A 22,430-nucleotide genomic window follows, 5' to 3' on the forward strand; every position below is an offset into this window, starting at 1 on the left:
CTAGTGAGAAGTAATAATGATAGTAATGATGATGGTATTTATTAAGCACTTACTATATGCCAAGTACTGTTCTAAATGCTGGGGTAGATACAAGGTAATTAGATTGTCCCACGTGGGCCTCACACTTTTAATCCCCATTTTACAGATGAGGCAACTGAGGCACGGAGAAGTGAAGTGGCTTGCCCAAAGTCACAGAGCAGATATGTGGCGGAGGTGGGATTGGAACCCACGTCCTCGGGCTCCCAAGCCCGTACTCCTTCCACTAAGCCATGCTGGTTCTCTAGAATCAGCTACACATCCAGTAGCGATTCTCCAGTTCTTAAGGTGTACATGTTAATAATGTTGGTATTTGTTTAGCGCTTACTATGTGCAGAGCACTGTTCTAAGCGCTGGGGTAAACACAGGGGAATCAGGTTGTCCCACGTGGGGCTCACAGTCTTAATCCCCATTTTACAGATGAGGGAACTGAGGCACAGAGAAGTTAAGTGACTTGCCCACAGTCACACAGCTGACAAGTGGCGGAGCTGGGATTCGAACTCATGAGCCCTGACTCCAAAGCCCGTGCTCTTTCCACTGCGCCACGTGTTTTTGCAGATTTGCAGTAAATAAAAAATAATAAATCAAAACACTGAAGCAAGTGAATAGCAAACTATTAGTCTAAGGGGAGTTAAAGGGGCTTTTTTTAAAGTCATTTTGTCAGAGTGCTACCTCTGTATCTCTTCATTCATTCAATCGTATTTATTGAGTGCTTACTGTGTGCAGAGCACTGTACTAAGCACTTGGAAAGCATAATTCGGCAAGAAATAAAGACAACCCCTACCCAACAACAGGCTCAAAGTCTAGAAGGGGGGATACAGACAACAAAACAAAACAAGTAGACAGATAACAATAGCATCAATATAATATCCTCATCAATGATATTCACTGAGCCCTTACTGTGTGCAGAGGCCTGCATGGGAGAGTGCATGGGAGAGTTCAGTACAATAGAGTTGGTAGACAGTCTAGAGATTACAGTCTATAATACTTAGAGAATCAAGTTCAAACTTGTACGATGATGTGGTAATTGCAGAGTTATGGATCCAATTTCTTCCCAACCAGTTTAATACTTCACTTCGAGTGCCACACCTAGAAAGGCCCTCAGAAAACATGCTCAAAATTTGATCTAGTCCCATTAGTTTACAAGAACCCTATTTGATGCATAAATCAGGTAGTAGGTGTTTGATCACCAATTTCCTCAATAACAAGGCTGAGTTTCTAGCCCAAGGTCACCTGGGCAATTGACCGAGGATGAGGATGAGTGACTCGCCCAAGGTCACACAGCAGACAAGTGGTGGCGCCTGGATTAGAACCCAGGTCCTTCTGACTCCCAGGCCCGTGCTCTATCCACTGGCCCATACTGCTTCTTAATTATGGTATTTGGTAATTTATTAATAATTATGGAATGGTATTTCTTCTTGAAAGTGCTGGGGTGGATGCAGGTTAATAAGGTTGGACACAGTCCCTGACCCAGTGTTGGACTCTCCCAAGTGCTTTGTACAGTGCTCTGCACACAGTTTGCACTCAAGAAATACCATGACCAACTGATAATCTAAATAGGAGGGAAGCCAGCATTAAATTCCCATTTTATGGTTAACGGAGCTCCGGAGAACTTAAGTGAGTTGCCCAAGGTCACTCAGCAAGCAACTGGCAGAGCCAGTATGAGAGCCCATGTGCTTCTGAATCCTAGGCCTTTTTCCTCGTGGATATGCTGCTTCCATTTTTTTGCTAGGAATCTGGGAACTAGCCCCCAAGGTCAGAGGCCTAAGCAATTCTCCTATCTACCCCTCCCCAACCCAATGCCAGCCCTAGAGAATAAACTGAACCATTAACTCAAATAAGATTTCTGGGTTTCTGTTATATAAGTCTTTCTAGTCCCCAGTAACATTCTTTAATATTTAAATAATAATAATAGTTCTTGTTAGGCACTCACTATGTGCCAAGCACTGTTCTAAGTGCTGGGGTAGATACAAGTTAATCAGGTTTGACACAGTCCCTGTCCCACATAATAATAATGATGATGGTATTTGTTAAGCACTTACTATGTGCCAAGCACTGTTCTAAGTGCTGGAGTAGATACAAGGTTAGCAGGTCATCCCACATGGGCCTCACAATCTTAATCCCCATTTTACAGATGACGGAATTGAGGCACAAGTGAAGTTACTTGCCCCAGGTCACCCAACAGACCTGGGTGAGAAGCAGCGTGGCTCAGTGAGAAGCAGCGTGGCTCAGTGGAAAGAGCACGGGCTTTGGAGTCAGAGGTCATGAGTTCGAATCCCAGCTCTGCCACTTGTCGGCTGTGTGACTGTGGGCAAGTCACTTAACTTCTCTGTGCCTCAGTTCCCTCATCTGTAAAATGGGGATGAAGACTGTGAGCCCCACGTGGGACAACCTGATTCCCCTATGTCTACCCCAGCGCTTAGAACAGTGCTCGGCACATAGTAAGCGCTTAACAAATACCAACATTATTATTATTATTATTAACAGACACATGGTGGAGCTGGGATTAGAATCCTTGACCTCCTTACTCCCAGGCCCGTGCTCTTTCGGCTACATCACCTTTCTTCCCAAATCAGTAGAAATCACTCCATTTAATACCTATAATTTTCTACACCATTTGGAGAACTATTAAAAAAAACAGCTACACATAGTCCAAGCCAGTTCCCCGTTAGTAAAAAATTCTTATCAACACATCAAAATTCATTCATTCAATAGTCCTTATTAAGCGTTTACTGTGTGGAGAGCACTGTACTAAGCACCAAGCTAGCCTATTATCAGTTTTCATTGGTCCCCATGCTCCTTCAGGGTAGGGATTAGTTCTACTTAAATTATCTTACTCAAACACTTAATACACTGTTCTGCACAGATTAAGCACTCAGTAAACATAATGATTGATAAATAATCCCTCAACTCCTACTTACTGAGTGGAGGATTATAGTAGTACCAACATACACACACACTTTCTCTCTCTCTCTCTCTTGCAATTAAAAGATTCCTCACCCAGAAATCAGGTTTTTGGTTTGTTTAAAAAACTTTCCTCAAAACACTGCTTCATCCGTGCTGATGAGGTGCTTTTAAAATCTAGTCAGAAGCTCAGATTTAGGGTCTGAATTCTGGGCTCACTCCAGGGTGGGAGTGGTTAACGGAGCAGTTCTCTTTGTTTAGCCTGAAAATGTGTGACCTTGGGTGAATCACTTAACCTCTCTCTAGCTCAGTTACCCATCTCTAGACTGTAAACCCATTGTGGGCAGGGAATGTCTCTCTTTATTGCTGTATTGTACTTTCCAAGTGCTGAGTACAGTACTCTGCACACAGCAAGTGCCAATAAATATGACTGACTGAATGAATGAATCTGTAAAATGGAGGTTTAACATTTGTTCTCCCTTCCACTTCCACTGTGAGCCCCATGAGGGACAGGGACTGTGTCCAACCTGATTTTCTTGCACCCTAATGCTTAGTAGAGTCCTTAACGAATAACATCATCATTAATAAGAAGAAACGGTGTCTTCGAATACAGGGCTAGCAGTGGGGAAAGTTATTCTCCCTAAACACCTTTGTTACTTGGACACCTAAGCTGTGCTCTACCCAGGGATTTCTTTTACCTGTTCCTTACTGTTATTGTTCAATAAACCAGGTTTCTTTTTCTTTTTAATAGGGCTCGTCGACGTCTCTTGCGGAGAGTGGCCATTGGAAGAGTGAGGAGGACTGGGAAATTTCCTTTTTTGTGCTGCTCGCTCAGTAGAACCAGGATCTATAAACAGAAACACAGGACCACACGTTTAAAAACACCAACACATCCTACAAACAGCCCATACTAGGAAGAAAATATCACTGTTAATCCAAGGAAAATGAAAGTTTCACCATGCTTTTAGGATTGATTACCTCCTTCTGCTGGGATTAAATGTTTCTTCAGATTCTAATATGGCATTTTGACTCACTGAGTCAAGAATAAGAGAGATTGAGAACCCAGAGGGACATTACTGGCCTAATATTTACCCATCACAGGGCCCAAATACACTCATCCAAAGAGCTTCATTTTCTTAGCCTCCTGGTCTCTGTAGAACTTTTTCCTCTTTAAATCCGGCACAGTTTTCCCCCACCCTCTTTCCCCTCCCATCTATTTTAATTTGGTAGCAAATTTTACATAAATTCTGATTCTCCCACGCAATAAACCAACAGTTGTATTGAAGATAAAAGCAAACTCTTTCCATTTGCTTTCCCAACTCCTCTTCCCACTTTATGTTCTCAGCAACTATTCTAATTTGTAAGCAATATACAATACCACACAGTTCACCTTCAACAACTGGAGACCACTCCATGACAACTTTTAATCGCATTTACTGCAAGAAAGGACTTTGCCACCATGTGCAATGGCTGGCAACTGCAGAAGTTCTATCCCTTTAGGAAACAAATGTTACAGGGCTTGGGAGAAGAGTTACTGGCAACCTCAAAGTTACAAAAGGGTTTGTACGATGACAGCATCAAAGCCTGCTCCCTGAAATTCCCAGGTCACCCCTTATTTAGGTAGAGGCCAGCGTTCCTTCTGTTTGGTTTTCATAAACACTCAGGGCAGGTCCACACAAGTAAAGATATTTATTATTGTCCTTTGTATCCCAGGAAGACTCTAACAGTGGTATGGCGGTAGTTCCCAGGGTTTCAATATGACTGCAAAGAGCCTTCTTCCGCCATTCAAATCCAAACATAATTGCGGTACCTATCAAGCGCTCACCATGCGCCAGGCACTGTACTAAGCGTTGGGCTGGATACAAGCAAATCAGGGACGCATTCCCTGTCCCACTTGGGGCTCACAGTTTCACTTGTCATTTTACAGATGAAGCAACTGAGAACCAGGGAAGTGAAGTGACTTGCCCAAGGTCACATAACAGACAAGAGACAGTCAGAATTAGAACCCGTGACCTTCTGACTCCCAAGTCCGTGCTCAAGCCACTATGTATGCCAAACCATACATCATCAGGTCTCTGGAGATGGAAGCTGCTTTTTAAAACCATCAGCTGCTTTTTACCGTAACTCTGCCTCTTTCAGTTTCCGGATTGTCACATTCCATCAAACTGACACAAAATAAATCTTACTATGAAAGCATTTTTTTAAGCCAGGCACACAGGAAAAGTTATAATTCATTTATCTTTGTCATGCATCTACTTCTCGGCCTCTCCTTAAAAAACAGCCTTAAAGCAAGTTAGGTGAAGTTATGTCAGGCCTGGGAGGCCCCCTCCCCCTACGTTTTGATGCCAATAAATTTAAATTTGGTAAGAAGTATTGGCAAACGTGTCTTATAAAGCAGTTCCGGGTATAATGTTGCTTTGAAAGTTTCTGACTTTTATAAACCAAGAGTTGTAGATGACCCCTGAAAAAGCTACTGACGCCTTGATTTTTGCCACCTCCCCATTTTTAAATTAAATCTCTTCACACAGTGTCACATTTAACTCTGTGGAAGGAGGATGTGCAAAGCAACCCATCCTATTGCCCCTGCAAATATGTAGTTTTCCCCTGCAATTAGAAATGCATCTAACTTACTGTGTGCTGCATCAGCCATGTTGTCTGTTGAAAATACTAAAACACTAGTGCTGTGGGCCAACTCCCTCTGAAGAAAAAGGCAATTGACTTTCAAGCTGGCCTGCAAAGTCAGGGAAAAACCAGTTTTAAGTCAGGCTTTCCAAAGCCTGAACAGGGCAGAAAAATAACACAAGTAATGCCACTTTTTCCTCATTAGCATCTAATTAAACTATGGCACCTGGGGCGGAGGTTTGCTAGACTGTAGGCCTCTGAGTTAACAAGATGATATTAAGGAGAAAATTAAAGTAAAATGAAACTTAACACGTTTCTCTCTACTAGAAAATAATCTCTTTTCCACCCCACTAACACCTCTTTGTTGTCAATGCCCAGCTCCCCCAAAAGAGGAGGAAAAAAACTACACAGAAATATACACCAACAAATATGGTTTTTGGTTTGTTTGTTGTTTTTTGTTTTTAACCTCACGCCAGGAGTAAAGGGATTCCAACCCCACAAATGCCTTCCCTCAGGAGCCATTGAAAATCACATCAGCATCCACAAGGAGTTGAAACTTAATATGTAAGTATAATTATACATTTATTAGCACACATACATATGCCCCAACTAGAAAGATGTAAATGGGGATCTTTGGAGCTAAAAATGAAGACAAGCTTAGTTTCTGTAGATGTTAAGAATGGAGAAAAATAGATTTTGCTGGAGGGGGGAAAAAATCTGTGAGTCCTTTTAAACAAGGATGACTGGCGATTAATGTCTCCTTCATAAAGTACAGTCTTAGAGGTTTGTAAATTATTGGACTCCTTATATTCTGCCCAGGATAAGAAACACCTGAAAGGTGAAATTCTTTTTTTTTAAAAAAAAGGTTTGTATAAACAAAGTTATCCTAACATCTAAACACGGTTTTCAATCAGTTGTATTTATTGAGCACTCACTTTGTGCACAGCGTGCACAGCACTGTATTGAGTGCTTGGGAGAGTACAGCACAACAGTATAACAGACACATTTCCTGCCCACAATGAAATTACAGTCTAGTAAGTTTTAATGCATTTTTATTTATGAAGAAAATGTCTGAGGTCCATAAAGAGCCTGTTGTTGGAGGAATGTGTGTTGTGGGAAAAGACACCGGAAGATACTAGAGAAAGCAACATGGAACAGAAGAATGTTTCATAAATATATATATGTGTGTGTATGTGATAGTTCAATATTACCTTATGAATCTGGAAAGTCTGGGGAACTGTGGGGGGATGGGAAAAAGATATCCCCATCATTAACCCTATCCTTAACAGGCATACTAATTTGATCTGCCAGAACCAAGTCATTAGTATGGTAACAAACCTTTTTCAATTAAAATCACACTATCTTTCTCATCCAATCTCTTCCCTTCCCCCATCCATCGCCCAAACTATTAACTGTTTGTAATCCTCTGACCAGCCACTAATCACAAACAAAAAAAAAAGCTTCCATTTAGTTCCAACAGAATGATCCTATTATACAATAGTACAATCTCCATCTTTTACAGCCTCTTTTTCTCCAATTGGAGGTTAAAAACCCTCTCTCTGACTAAACTCCTTAGAAGGATATATATGAATCTAGGGAGAAGGTTGTGGCCAGAGGATTTATTACGTTAATCTGAAGTATTATTTTTATTGAGGTTGTTACTCTCTTCAATTCTGAATCATGATTTAATACCAACAGGTGTTGCAGAATCTCAATTTACAAATTAATTGCTCCCTCCCTGACCCTGGCCATTTAGAGTAATAGATTCCCTAGACAGCCCAACAAATACTCTGATAATCTCACCTCACCCCTCTACCCTAAAAATCCATCCCTTCTGGACTGTGAGCTCGTTGTTGGGTAGGGATGGTCTCCATTTGTGGCTGAATTGTACTTTTCAAGCGCTTAGTACAGTGCTCTGTACAGTGAATCGATTGAATGTTTATTGAGCGCTTACTGTGCGCAGATCACTGGAGGAAGGGTTTGTAGCCTAGGCTGAACATCCTTCAGACCGTGTCGGCAACATTTTTTGTGTGTGGTAATTGTTAAGCACCAGGTACTGTACTAAGCGCTGGGATACATACAAGCTAATCAGGTTGGACACAGTCAGTTGTCCCACATGGGACTCCTAGCCTTAATCCCCATTTTACGGATGAGGTAAAAGAGAAGTGCAGTGACTCACTCAAGCTCACACAGCAGACACTCAGCGGAGCCGGGATTAGAACCCAGGTCCTTCTGACTCCCAGGCCTGTGTTCTACCCGCTAGCCACCATTTCACTGGCCAACATCTGACCCTCCTTTCGCCACATCCAGCAATGAATCATAGCTTCTTCATCCCTTGCTTATTTCCCTGGTGTCTGGGAGTGCTTACCCCTAAATTGGCCCTACAGTGTATTTTTGTGTGGCTTAGGTTTCTTAGTACTGCTCCTGACAGTGAGATTGCCTGGCACATCCTCAATGTATCAGGCATAAGTAATATGCCTGAAATAAAAGGAGAAGGATGATTAACCAAAAGTAATAATAATAATAATAACATGCCATTGGAAATTACGCACTCACATAGTCAAACGTTCCTGAATCTGAACCTGAGTTGGGGAATCTTAATTCAATGGCTAATTTTGATTCTTATAAAAATACCCAACCTGGGGGAAATAAAATAATTTCTGAAAATACACACACAACCACTCCCTCTTCTGCCCTCCCGCCCCCCAAAATCTTGGTGATGAACATAATCAAGCTCGCTTGTTGGGGGAAATAGAAAAAATGTTCTAGAAAGATTCATTTGAAGCTGGATTACAATTGTGAACTGGATGACCTAGAGGATCATTATTATTATTATGATTTTTGTTCATTCATTCATTCATTCAATCAATCGTATTTATTGAGTGCTTACTGTGTGGAGAACACTGTACTAAGTGCTTGGAAAGTACAATTCGGCAACAGATAGAGACAATCCCTACCCAATAACCGGCTCACAGTTTATTAAGCATGTATTTTGTGTCAGGTGCTTCTTTAAGTGCTGGGATAGATACATTAATCAGATTGACCACAGGCCCTACACCACATGAGGCTCACTGGTCTAAGTAGGAGGGAGAACAGACACTGAATCTCCACTTTAAAACTGAGGAAATTGAGGCCCAGATAAATGAAATGACTTGTCCAAGGTCACCCAGCAAGCAATTGGCAGAGCAAGGATTAGAACCCAGGTCCTCTGACTCACAGGTCCGTGAGACCACACTGCTTCTCTATCTAGATCTAGACAAGCTGGTGAAATTGGAAGAAGGCAGAATTTGAACCGTACCATCAAGGGTGGCCCTTGCTTGATCTTTCTCAAATGAACTGAAAAATTATTGGAAACACAGCGTGATTGAGAGCTGCTATCAGATTAGCTATGATTGCACAGAATCAGCTACTGTTGGCCTATGGAGAATAAGAAAGGCAGCATTTAAGAGTAATTGCCAACACACTCCATAGGATACTTCAAACGTGACCACATGCAGCTCTAAGAAGAAGCAAAGCAGAAAACAGTTAATCATTTCAAAACGTTTTTAAAAGACACAGAACAGGTACTTAAAGAAAGGCTGGCTCCTCCTGGTAAGTGGACATAAGCAGAGAGTCATTGAACCATAATGAAACGAAGCTTTGGAATTAAATGTAAGAGAAGTCTGACACCACACTCAACTGAGAAAAAAAAGGTATGTCACTTTCTGGACTTCTGAACCATTTAGAGACACCTTGCGTTGGGTACAATAACTTTAAAACCAAGGTATTCTGCAGCGCAACCCCTTCTAGAATGTGGGTCCACTGTGGGCAGGGATGATCTCTCTTTGTTGCTGAATTTTACTTTCCAAGTGTTTAGTCCATTGCTCTGCACAAAGTAAGCACTCAAATATGACTGAATGAATATACTCTCCCAAGCGCTTAGTACAGTGCTTCACACACAGTAAGCACTCAAATATGATTGAATGAATCATGATTTTCATAGTCCCAGATGATGCACCCAAAATCATTAATTCCATTGTACTGACTAAGCGCTCACTGTGTACAGAGTACTGTTCTAAGCGCTCATTAATATTACACATAAATCTTCCCAGACACATCTTTTTCCATCAGCAAGCTTAGAAAGGCTGACTTTAAAGCCATGCCACATGTGAAGCTTCCACAAAGAGCTTTCATGTTGAGTCAATCAGTGGTATTTATTAAGTGCACTCTGTGTGTGGAACATTGTACTAAGTTCTTGGGAGAGTAATAATAATAATAATGGTATCTGTTAAGTGCTTACTATGTGCCAGCCACTGAATTAAGTGCTGGGGTGGATACAAGCAAATCGGTTGGACACAGTTCCTGTCCCACGTGGAGCTCACAGTCTCAATCCGCATTTTGCAGATGAGGGAACTGAGGCGCGGTAAAGTGAAGTGACTTGTCCAAGGTCACACAGCAGACAAGTGGTGAAACTGAAAATATAATGTGAGCCCCGTGTGGGTTAGGCACTGTGACTGACTTGTTTTTCTTAAATAGTATTTATTAAGCTCTTACTATGTGCCAGGCACTGCTCTACATGCTAGGATAGATCTAAGATATTCAGCTTGGACACAGTCCCTGTCCCACATGGGGTTCACAATCTTAATCCTTATTTTACGGATGAGATAACAGGCACAGAGGAGTGAAGTATCTTGCCCAGGGTCACAGAGCAGACAAGTGGCATAGCCAGGATTAGAATCCAAGTCCTTCTGACTCCCAGGCTAATACTCTATCCACTAGACCACGCTGCTTCTCACCTGGTTATCTTGCATCTTCCCCAGTGCTTAAAACAGTGCGTGACACAAAATAGGTGCTTAACAAATATCACAACTATTACAATTCAACCGAGTTGGCAGACACATTCCCTTACCCCAAGATGCTTACAATCTAGACAGGGAGACTGATGTTAGAGAAGCAGTATGGCTCAGTGGAAAGAGCACGGGCTTGGGAGTCAGAGGTCGTGGGTTCTAATCCCTGCTCCGGCCCTTGTCAGCTGTGGGACTTTGGGCAAGTCACAACATCTCTGTGCCTCAGTTACCTCATCTGGAAAACGGGGATTAAGACTGTGAGAACCACGTGGGACAACCTGATTACCTTGTATCTTCCCCAGGGCTTAGAACAATGCTTGGCACATAGAAAGCGCTTAACAAATGCCATCATTATTATGTTAAAATCATCTCTGTGCTCCCGTGGTGATCCAATGGATGAGGCCTAAGACTTCTAGACCGAGAGCCCACTGTGGGTAGGGATTGTCTCTTTTGCCGAATTGTACTTTCCAAGCTTAGTACAGTGTTCTGCACACAGTGAGCACTCAATAAATACGACTGAATGAAAGTAAGAAGGAAAACCCCTCTCTAATAGCAAGGTGGACATTATTCATTCATTCATTCAATCGTATTTATTGAGCGCTTACTGTGTGCAAAGCACTATATTAAGGGCTTGGGAGAGTACAATATAACAATAAACAGACACATTCCTGTCCACATGAGCTCACAGTCTGGGGGGGAGACATTCATATAAATGAATAAATTACAGATATATACATATATATACATATGTGCTGTGGAAATGGGAGGGTGGATGAATGAAAGAGCAAGAGCGGCCCAGAAGGGAGTGGGAGAAGAGGAGAGGAGGGCTTAGTGAGGGAAGGCTTCTTGGATGAGAAGAAACATTAAGAAACATTCCGCTACCCACGGAGGGAAAAAGAGCCAAGGAACAATTGAGAAAATGTACCTTCACCACCAAGGCCAAATGAAAAGCAGAACTGAGAAGCTATTTGCAAGCTCAAAGAAAAAAAGAGCACGCAACGTATGACATCATGCCTTCTATGTGTCAGTTTGAAGTCACTCTGGTTTTGAAGCCTTCTCCAGCTCCCTTACTAGTTACTAGAACCTTGCCCAGGAAGGAAGGAGAGACCAATTCTTTCATTCATTCATTCAATCAAATTGATTGAGAGATTACTCTGTGCAGAGTGTTGATCTAAGTGCTTGGGGGGAGAGCCAGCTCTTTCCATTCGTGCTCTGGCTCCCATGCTTCCCATGAAGAAGAAGCATGGCCTAGTGGCAAGAGCATGGGCTTGGGAGTCAGAGGACATGGGTTCTAATCCTGGTTCTGCCACTTGTCTGTTGTGTGACCGTGGGCAAGTCACTTCATTTCTCTGTGCCTCAGTTACCTCATCTGGAAAATGAGGATTAAGACTGTGAGCCCCACGTGGGACAAGCCGATTACCTTGTAATAATAATAATAATGTTGGTATTTTGTTAAGAGCTTACTCTGTGCTGAGCACTGTTCTAAGCACTGGGGTAGATGCAGGGTCATCGGGTTGTCCCACGTGAGGCTCACAGTCTTAATCCCCATTTTACAGATGAGGTAAGTGAGGCACAGAGAAGTGAAGTGACTTGCCCAGAGTCACACAGCTGACAGGTGGTGGAGCCGGGATTAGAACCTATGACCCCTGACTCCTAAGCCCGTGCTCTGTCCACTGAGCCAGGCTGCTTATCTTATCTACCCCAATGCTTAGAACAGTGCTTGGCATATAGTAAGTGCTTAATTGTATTATTATTATTCTTTGTGCCTCAGTTATCTCATCTGTAAAACGGGGATTAAGATTGAGCCCCACATGGGACATGGACTGTGTCCAACCTCATTAGCTTGTATCTACCCCAATGTTTGGTATCCTGCACACAATAAGTGCTTAACAAGTGCCATTAAAAAAATTAATACCATAGACACATGAGCTATCGCTCATACTTACTGTGTACGCTTACTGTGCACAGAGCACTATACTAAGCAATGGGGAGATTACAATATAGTACAGTTGGCAGACGTTACCTGACCACAACGAGTTTACAGCCTAGAGGGGGAGACAGAGATTAATATAAATAAATAGATTAGATATAGAATAGATATGGACATAAATGCTGTGGGGCTGTGGGATGTAGTAAGTGCTTAATGAATACCATAAAAAAAAATGTGATAGCAGCTTAGTGACATCAAGATTGTCAGGGTATCGGAGAGAAAAACTCCTGGTCATTGCCTGCTAAGCATAAACACCAAGTAGAATAGCTTGTAGATTTTTCATCAAAAATTCTATCTCCAGGAAGGGCCTGGTGGACTTTATTGTTAATGCACAAAATGGTATCCACTTCCTATCTGGCAGAAACACCAGCAGAAGTGGATAAGGTGGTTTATTCAAACACAAAGGAGACGATTCGTTTGGCAAGACTCAAAAGACTTCTCTCGGAAAAACAGAAACTGACAGAGTTGAGAAACAGTGTGGCCAGCATAAATCAGTCAATGGTATTTACTGAGTGTTTACTGTGTGCAGAGCACCGCATGAAGCACTTGGGACAATGTGCTAGAATAGGTAGACATGGGCCTGGAAGTTAGAGAAAATGGGTTAATAATAATACGTGTGGCATTTGTTAAGCACTTATTATATGCCAGACACTGTTAAGCACTGAGGTGAATACAAGCAAATACAAGTAAATTTGAGGAGGATCCAAGCAAATTGAGTTGGACCCTGTTTTTGTCCCACGTGGGGCTCTCGGTCTTAATCCCCATTTTACAGATGAGGTAACTGAGGCCCAGAGAAGTGAAGTGACTTGCCCAAGGTCACAGAGCAGGCAAGTGGCAAAGCTGGGATTAGAACCCGTATCCTTCTGACTCCCAGGCCCATGCTCTAACCATGAGGCCGTGTTGCTTTTCAGTCCTAATCCTGGATTTACCTCTTGACTCCCGTGTGACCCTGATCTAGTCACTTAACTTCTCCGGGCCTCAATTTCCTCTGAACCCCATGTGGGACAGAGGCTTTATCCGACCTGATCACCTTGTAACTATTCCAGTGCTTAGTACAGCACTTGGCACATAGTCATTTCTTAACAAATATTATTATTTTAGTACAGTGCTCTGCACACAGTAAGCGCTCAATAAATATGATTGAATAAGTACGACTGAATAAGTACAATTGAATGAATTTTATTAATTGTTTTGGTGTTGTGATCTGGCCCAACATCAGGGTATGTTGATCATGTTTTAGCGAAGGAATGTGCTTGCAGTCTTTGCTCTCCTCTCCTCCACGATAATGCCTTTCGAAGCAAGACAAGATCTCCACAGGAATTTCCTGATTAACTAAGAACCAAGGGTGTGGAATTTTACATGCAAAAGAACAAAAAGCCCAACCCAAATCCTTCCCAATGCTGACCTACACTCTCTCCTCCTGAGTCTCCCAGGCTTAGAGCTGCAAGAGGCATTTACATGTTAAAGGTTCTCCCAGCTCAAACAATTCACCATGGAGAAAATGCAGAAAAACTGGTTCCCTTTGGCCTCTCCACTTGACTACAAATAATTCTGACTTGACTACTTTTTGGGTGTTCCCTGGGAATGACGCCCTCAGGAAATAAAATGGGAGATGGGTAATAAGTGCATACCATTCCACATCGAATGATTATTGATTTATTTAATTAGCACCTGGCCCAATACTCACATTTTACTCTGTTCAGACACTTAAGATTCTGCTTTTAGAGAGTCCATGACCAAAATGCATTAGCATCAAGAGCAGTAAACCAAAGAATACTTTAGAAATACAAAGTATTAATACTAAATATTAATGGGACAGAAGTGTTTAAGTTAATAATTCATTCATTCAATCGTATTTATTGAGCACTTACTGTGTGCCAAGCACTGTTCTAAGCACTGGAATAGATACAAGTCATTCAGGTTGGACATAGTCCCTGCCCCAAATTGGACTCACACTCATAATCCCCATTTTTTACAGATGAGATAACTGAGGCCCAGAGAACTGAAGTGACTTGCCCAAGGTCACACAGCAGACAAGTGGTGGAGCTGGGATTAGAACCCATGACTTCGTGACTCCCAGGCCTGTGCTGTAGCCGCTACACCATGCTGCTTCTCTTTAAGTTACGATGCTAACACTGGAAATCTAGTTCCAACATACTGCACTAAACAATATTCCTTCCCTAAAAACGTGAAAAACAAAAAGAAGGATGGGTTTTATGTTTTGGACTACTTCTGAAAAGCTCATGGTTCTAGTCAAAGAATTTCAAGCACACTAAACTGGTCGGGTTTTTTTGGTCAATCACTTACTGGTATTTATTCAGTACTTACTCTACTAAGTGCTTGGGAAAGTTCAACACAAAAGGGTCAATGGAAAGAGCACAGGCTTGGGAGTTGGAGATCATGGGTTCCAATCTGGATCCACCGCTTGTCAGCTATGTGACTCTGGGCAAGTCACTTAATTTCTCTGTGCCTCCGTTACCTCATCTGTAAAAATGGGGATTAAGTCTGTGAGCCCCACGTGGGACAACCTGATCACCTTTCCTTTCAAGTGCTTAGAAGAGTGCTTTGCACATAGTAAGTGCTTAACAAATGCCATTATTATTATTATTATTATTATTATTCCTGCACACAAGGAGTTTCCAAGCTAGAAAAGTAAAAGAAGGGGAAGCTGTAGGAGAGAGTAGATAAGGGAAATGGGAGAGAGGGGGAAGTGAACAAGGGCCCATCTCCCTTCTCCTGTTTTTTAATTATAATAATAATTCTTGTATTTGTTAAGCACTTACTATGTGCCAGGCACTGAACTAAGCCCTGGGGTGGATACAAGCAAATTGGATTGGACACAGTCCCTGTCCCACAGAGGGGCTCACAGTCTCAATCCCCATTTTCCAGAGAAAGTCACTGAGGCCCAGAGAAGTTCAGTGATTTGCCCCAGGTCACACAGCAGACAAGGGGTGGAACAGGCATTAGAACCCATGACCTTCTGCCGCCCAGGCCCCGTGCTCTATCTACTACGCCACGCTGCTTCTCAAGCCTCCTTGGGTGAGCAAGGCCCCAGGGCCTTGGCAGGAGTGGTGACTGGGCATGTCTGCACATGCATATTTAGTCAGACATTCGTTCAGTCGTATTTACTGAGCGCTTACCGTGTGTAAAACACTGTACTAAGCGCCCAGGAGAATGCAACAATAAATAGATATGCTCCCTGCCCGCAACCTTCTGCAGTCTAGACAGTCTACAGTCTTACAGTCGAGAGACAAGCATATAGTCTCCGGGGACTGTCTGGGATTGCAAGTTCCAGAATCCCTCACTTACGGTTGGGTAATGCAGTGCTCATGGGAGGGTGGCTCACCCTATCCTACCTGGAAGAGAGGATGTCCCGGTTAGGGACTGCATCAGTCTCTTGGGGTTTGCCTAAATGAATCTGGAACAGGTCACACATGGGAGGCTGCACATAACCCGTAGGATAAAACCACCACTCCCATTGGAGTTGCCCCAGGCAGGGGGAAGGAGAGGCGGAAAGAGAGAGAGAGAGGAAGAGAAAGAAAAAGATCACTGTGGGCAGGGAATGCGTCTAACAATACTTATGGTGTGTTAAGCGCTTACTATGTGCCTGGCACTGTTCTAAGCGCTGGGGTGGATATAAGATATAAGATCCCCGACTAGGCTGTAAGCCCGTCAAAGGGCAGGGACTGTCTCTGTTACCGATTTGTACATTCCAAGCGCTCAGTACAGTGCTCTGCACATAGTAAGCGCTCAATAAATACTACTGAATGAATGAATAAGATAATCAGGTCGGACACAGTCCCTGTTCCACACAGGGCTCACAATCTCAATCCCCATTTTACAGATGAGGTAACTGAGGCACAGAGAAGTAAAGTGGCTTGCCCAAGGTCACACAGCAGACAACTGGTGGAGTCGGAATTAGAACCCATGACTTATGACTCCCAAGCCCATGCTCTTGCCACTAGGTCATGCTGCTTCTACCAACTCTGTTTATATTGTCCTCTCTCAAGTGCTTAGTACAAAGCTCTGAACCCAGTATATGCTCAAGCCACTTGTCTGCTATGTGACCTTGGGCAAGTCACTTCACTTTTCTGGACCTTAGGTACCTCATCTGCAAAACAGGGATTGAGACTGTGAGCCACACAGGGGACAGGGACTGTGTCCAACCCCGATTTGCTTGTATCCACCCCACTGCTTAGAGCAGTGCCTGGCACATAATAAACACTTAAACACCATATTTATTATTATCATTATTATTATTAATACCATTGACTGTGCCCACAGCTCTGATACTGGAGCAACACAATCCTTCTATCATTCTGCCTGGCTCAGCCCAGCTTATCACAGACCGCCGTGGCACCAGGACAGGCTAAACCATAGAGAGAAAGAATGTGAAGAAAAAAGAATATTCGTCTAGATTTTTCCACTCAAAATGGAGGTGTTTTATGATCTAAAAAACGTGAGCTACAACATGCGCTAACCGACAGAAAAAGTTAAGCCCCCTCGGAAGTTGCATTCTCTTATACTCTTGAAGTTCTCTGGTCAACAGCCGAGCTGGGATGCCATCCCGACCTGCAGATCTAGGTGTCACTTAGCAGAGAAGCAGCCCAGAGTAGCGGACAGACCACAGGCCTGGGAGTCAGAAGGTCATGTGTTCCAATCCGGGCTCCGCCACTTCAATCGTATTTACTGAGCGCTTACCGTGGGCAGAGCACTGTACTAAGCATCTGGAAAGTACAGTTCAGCAACAGAGACAATCCCTGCCCACAACGGGCTTACAGTCTAGAAGGGGGGGGTCAGACATCCAAACAAGTAAACAGGCATCATTAGCATCAATATAAATAGAATTAGAGAAATATACACATCTTTAATAAAATAAATAGAATAATAAATTTGAACATATATACACAAGTGCTGTGGGAGGGGAGGAGGGTAGAGCAGAGAGTGTGAGTTGGGGCAATGGGGAGGAGAGAAGGAGCAGAGGAGAAGGGGGGGCTCAGTCTGCGTGTGGCCACAGGCAAGTCACTTCACTTCACCTGTTTCCTCATCTGTAAAATGGGGACTGAGACTCAGTCCCGCGTGGGACAGGGACTGTGTCCACCCTGATTTTCTTGTGTCCACCCTAGTGCTTAGTAGAGTGCCTGGCACATAGTAAGCACTTAACAAATATCACAATAATTATTACTATTAGCAGACCGAGCTTGGAAACCTTAAATGTACTATAAGTTGGATAACTGTGGCATATAAGCCCAGTGATTTATGGAAGATTGCTCTATGTGAGGAGCAGCATGGCCAAGTGGAATGAGCCTGGGCCTGGGAGTCAGAGGGCCTGGGTTCTAATCACAGCTCTGCCCACCTGTCTGCTGTGTGACCTTAACTTCCCCGTGCCTCGGTTTTCTCATCTGTAAAAGGATGATGAAAAACTTGTTCTCCCTTTCGCTTAGACTAGAAGCGCCCACTGAGATAAGGAACTCCATCCAAGCTGATGATTTTGTATCTACTCCAGTGTTTAGTAGAGTGCCTGGCTGTAGAATGCACTTAACAGGTACCACAATTATTAATACCTCAGTCCCTGGATGGAGAAAGACATGCTTTCCAACCCCATTCTAGCATTCCTGTTTCTTGACGCTGAGAGATTTTTGAATACTTCATGTAAACAAGAATTCACAGTGTGACTTAGTGGAAAGAGCCCGGGCTTGGTGTCAGAGGTTGTGGGTTCTAATCCCGGCTCTGCCACTTGTCTGCTGTGTGCTTTGGGCAAGTCACTTCACTTCTCTATGATTAAGTGACCTCATCTGTAAAATGGGGGTTAAGACTGCGAGCCCCCATGTAGCACATGGACTGTGTCCAACCTGACTGACTTGTATCTACCCCAGTGCTTAGTACAATGCTTGGCAGATAGTAAGTCCTTAACAAATACCATAAAAAGAAACAAAACTAAAAAACAGAAATGGAACAAAATCATTTAGATTATTTAGTCCAGACAACAGTCAATCTGGGATTTTTTCCTACCACATTATTGTCGTGTCTCCTTTTTGAATGAATCATGACCTGGAAAAAACCCAACTCACAACGCTTTAGACAAGGAATCAATAGACAGTTTCGCGTTTATCAGATGCCACAACGTCATTTAATTGTGTTGTACACATTCACTGTCGCTGTTTTATCAGCTCTCTAGTTCCCTAGCAATCCATGGACACTGTTGTACTGCTTCTGAGTTCTGACAAATTGCTGAGGAAGTCTAGTCTCACAGGTGAAAAATTATTTCTTCATTCATTCAATCATACTTACTGAGCGCTTACCGTGTGCAGAGAAATACCATACAATGCAATAATAGACACTTTCCCGGCCCATAGCAATATTACGGTCTAGATGCGGGGAGACAGACATTAATATAAATAAATGACAGAAATGTACATAAATGCTGTGCAGCTGGGTCGGGGGATGAGTAAAGGGAGCAAGTCAGGGCGATGCAGGAGAGAGTGGGAGAAGAGGAAAGGGAGTTTAGTCAGGGAAGGCCTCTTGGAGGAGATGGGCCTTCAATAAGGCTTTGAAGGTGGGGGGGAGAGTCATTGTCTGTCAGATTTGAGGAGGGAAATTATGGTATTAAAGCCCTAGAGGTGCAGGTTCCCGATATATAACTCAAATGGTTATTTGATCACTGTAGGCTCGTTATGGGCAGGGAACGTGGCTAATAATTCTGTTGGACTGTGCTCAGTATAGCACTCTGCACCTAGGCAGTGCTCAATAAATACCACTGACTGATTCACTGACTGATTCAGCTTCAGACTTCTGCTTCATCTGTGGGTGCCCCTCTTGAACTTGACTTCCCACCCTCAAAGTCCGACCCTGCTTCACTGCTGTGAAGATGAGCGGATTCATTCATGCATTCAATGGTATTTATTGAACGCTGACTGAGCAAAACACTGTACTTCGCGCTTAGGGGAGTCCAATACAACAACAAAGAGACACGTTCAAGTGCCCACAGTGAGCTGACAGTCTAGAGGGGGAGACCGACATTAATAGAAATGAATAAATGACGGATATGGATATAAGTGCCATGGGGCTGAGGGAGCGGTGAGTCAAGGGAGCAAATCCCAGTGCAAGGGTGACTCAGAAGGGAGTGGGAGAAGAGGAAATGAGGGCTTGGTCTTTACTGTCATCATTTCCTTCACGCAGGGCTGTGGGCTGGGAGTCCTCACGAGTGGATGGAGATCCTTGGGTCGCTTAAGACGGGAGACTTCAACATTACCTTGACCTGGGTGTTTTGGGGACAGAAGAGTTTGCCGCTGTATAATAATAATAATAATGATGGTATTTGTTAAGAGCTTATTATGTCAATCACTCTTCTAAGCACTGGGGAAGATATCAGGTTATCAGGTTGTCCCAAGTGGGGCTCACTGTATTAATCCCCATTTTACAGATGAGGTAACTGAGCACAGAGAAATGAAGTGACTTGCCCAAAGTCACACAGCTGACAAGTGGAGGAGCCTGGATTAGAACCTACGACTTCTGACTCCAAAACTCGCGCTCTTTCCTCTAAGCCCTGCTGAACCCTCCCCTCCCATTTCCCCCCCAGCCCCAATGCACTTGCCCCAGGGAATCCACCCTTTTACCCTCAAAACCTCTTCTCAACACCAACACTGCATGGCCTAGTGGCTACAGCACAGACCTGGGAGTCAGGTCACAGTTTCTAATCCCGGCTTTGACATTTATCTGCCGTGTGGCCTTGGGCAAGTCACTTCACTTCTCTTGCCTCAGTTAGCTCATCTGAAAATGAGGATTGAGACTGTGAGCCCCAGTGGGACAGGGACTGTGTCCAACCTGATTTGCTTGTATCCATCCCAGCGCTTAGTACAGTGCCTGGCATATAGTAAGCACTTTACAAATACCATAATTATTATTATCATTCTACGGTCGCCACAGTACCATGCTGGTGACATCTTGTGGTGTTTGTTAAATGCTTAATAATAATAATCATGGTATTTGTTAAGCACTTACTATGTGTCAAGCACCGTCTAAGTGGTGGGGTGGTTTATAAGGTAATCAAATTGCATACGGTCTCTGTCTCGTATGTTTCAGGCACTGTACTAAGCGGTGAAGTAATAATAATAATGCTATTTGCTAAGTGTTTACTGTGTGCCAGGCACTGTAATAAGCACTGGGGTGGATACAAGCAAATCGGGTTGGACACACTCCCTGTCCCAGATGGGGCTCACAGTCTTAATCCCCATTTTACAGATTAGGGAACTGAGGCTTAGAGAAGTGAACTAACTTGCCCAAACTCCCCCAGCAGACAAGTGGTAGAGCCGGCATTAGAATCCAGGTCCTTCTGACTCCCAGGGCTGTGCTATATCCACTAGACCACCCTGCTTCTTAGAGATACAAGATCATCAAGTCCCACATGGGGCTTATAATAATAATGTTGGTATTTGTTAAGCGCTTACTATGTGCAGAGCACTGTTCTAAGTGCTGGGGGAGATACAGGGTCATCAGGTGGTCCCACATGGGGCTCACGGTTAATCCCCATTTTACAGATGAGGTAACTGAGGCCCAGAGAAGTTAAGTGACTTGCCCAAAGTCACACAGCTGACAAGTGGTAGAGCTGGGAATTGAACCCATGACCTGTGACTCCGAAGCCCAGGCTCTTTCCACTGAGCCACGCTGCTTCCCTAATAATCTAAATTAGGAGAGTAGGTACCAAATTTCCATTTTGCAGATGACGGAACTGAAGCACAGAAAAGGTAAGTGACTTGCCCACAGTCACCTAGCCGACAAGTTGTGGAGCTAGGATTCAAATCCAGGTCCTCTGACTCCCAGGCCAGAGCTCTTCCCACTAGATAGCTGTATTTGGCCACTAAATCTCCAGGGTTTTTTTTGTGTTTCTTTTTTTAAAACGGTATTTGTCAAGTGCTTCTTACGTGGCAGGCACTGTACTACGCACCGGGGGTAGATATTAACTCATCAGGTTGGATCTAGTTTCTGTCCCACATGGGACTCATAGTCATAATCCCCACTTTATAGTTGAGGTCAGCGAAGCACAGAGAAGTTAAATGACTTGCCCAAGGTCACACACCAGCCAAGTGGCAGAGTGGGATTAGAGCCCAAGTCCTCTGACTCCCAGGACCTTGATCTTTCCACTAGGTCACGCTGCTTCTCCCCAAAAATTGATTGATCTCCACAGTTATTTTCCTCTCTAGAGAGCACCAGTGCTTTGTAAAAACAGCAACAACCTACCACCCAGCAGAGGCTGAAGGGAAATAATAATGATGGTATTTGTTAAACGCTTACTATGTCCCAAGCGCTGTTCTAAGCGCTGGGGCAAATACAAGGTCATCAGGTTGTCCCGCATGGGGCTCACAATCTTAATCCCCATTTTATAGATGAGGGAACTGAGGCACAGAGAAGTGAAGTGACTTGCCCAAGGTCACACAGCAGCCAAGCAACAGAGCCGGAAGTGAAGCGAGCCTGCTTGATCTGAAGCCTGATGACCAAATAAAGGTACAACTGGTGGAAGTGTTGTTTTAAACTCACCACTGTTTGTACTAACCATGCTTAAAAATCAGGCAGGCTTCTCTCCCCTCTCAACGTGCTCTAAAATCTGGTATCTCCTTAAGGGGACTTGGGGAGAAAAAGAAAAGGAACCTGCCCTGGATTGACTAGAGGATGAAACCAGAACCTTTTAAAAGAACAAAGCCAAACTCTCAACCGTTAAATCCTTTGCAATGGCTTCCGGAAGTTTAGGAAGAAGCAGATGGGGAACTTGGCAGTGACTGCCATGTGCTTACAATGGGGCCCTATCGCCAGGCTCTCTCCATTAACTTGTAGCACTGCCTAACTAAAATATTCTGCCTCCCAGATAGATTATTTCATTAACCAAAGCAAATGCCCTGAAAAATGCCTCTGACAAACAGAATGAGGAGACTCCTCTAGTCCATCAGTATTCCAAGCGCTTAGTACAGTGCTCTGCACACAGTAAACGCTCAATAAATATGATTAAATGAATGAATAGTAAGTACTGAGTAACTACTGTGTGTATGGCATTATACTAA

At 43.5% G+C, this 22,430-nt stretch overlaps 1 protein-coding gene across 20 annotated transcripts in view; it reads right to left on the reverse strand.

Moving 5' to 3' along the window:
• ZMYND8 (zinc finger MYND-type containing 8) overlaps window positions 1-22,430 on the reverse strand; it is a 111,409-nt gene that overhangs the window by 71,508 nt on the left and 17,471 nt on the right. For 19 of the 20 annotated variants that reach the window (XM_007671359.4, XM_007671361.3, XM_039912936.1 and 16 more), the window contains exon 3: window positions 3,639-3,787. In XM_007671359.4, coding sequence (XP_007669549.1) covers window positions 3,639-3,787 — 149 coding nt within the window. Of the gene's footprint in view, window positions 1-3,638; window positions 3,788-5,571; window positions 5,672-22,430 lie in introns of all 20 variants that reach the window. The other variant, XM_039912937.1, reaches the window with a different exon arrangement.

This window comes from Ornithorhynchus anatinus, chromosome 8 (assembly GCF_004115215.2).
Source record: "Ornithorhynchus anatinus isolate Pmale09 chromosome 8, mOrnAna1.pri.v4, whole genome shotgun sequence".
NCBI classification, from domain to species: Eukaryota; Metazoa; Chordata; class Mammalia; order Monotremata; family Ornithorhynchidae; genus Ornithorhynchus; species Ornithorhynchus anatinus.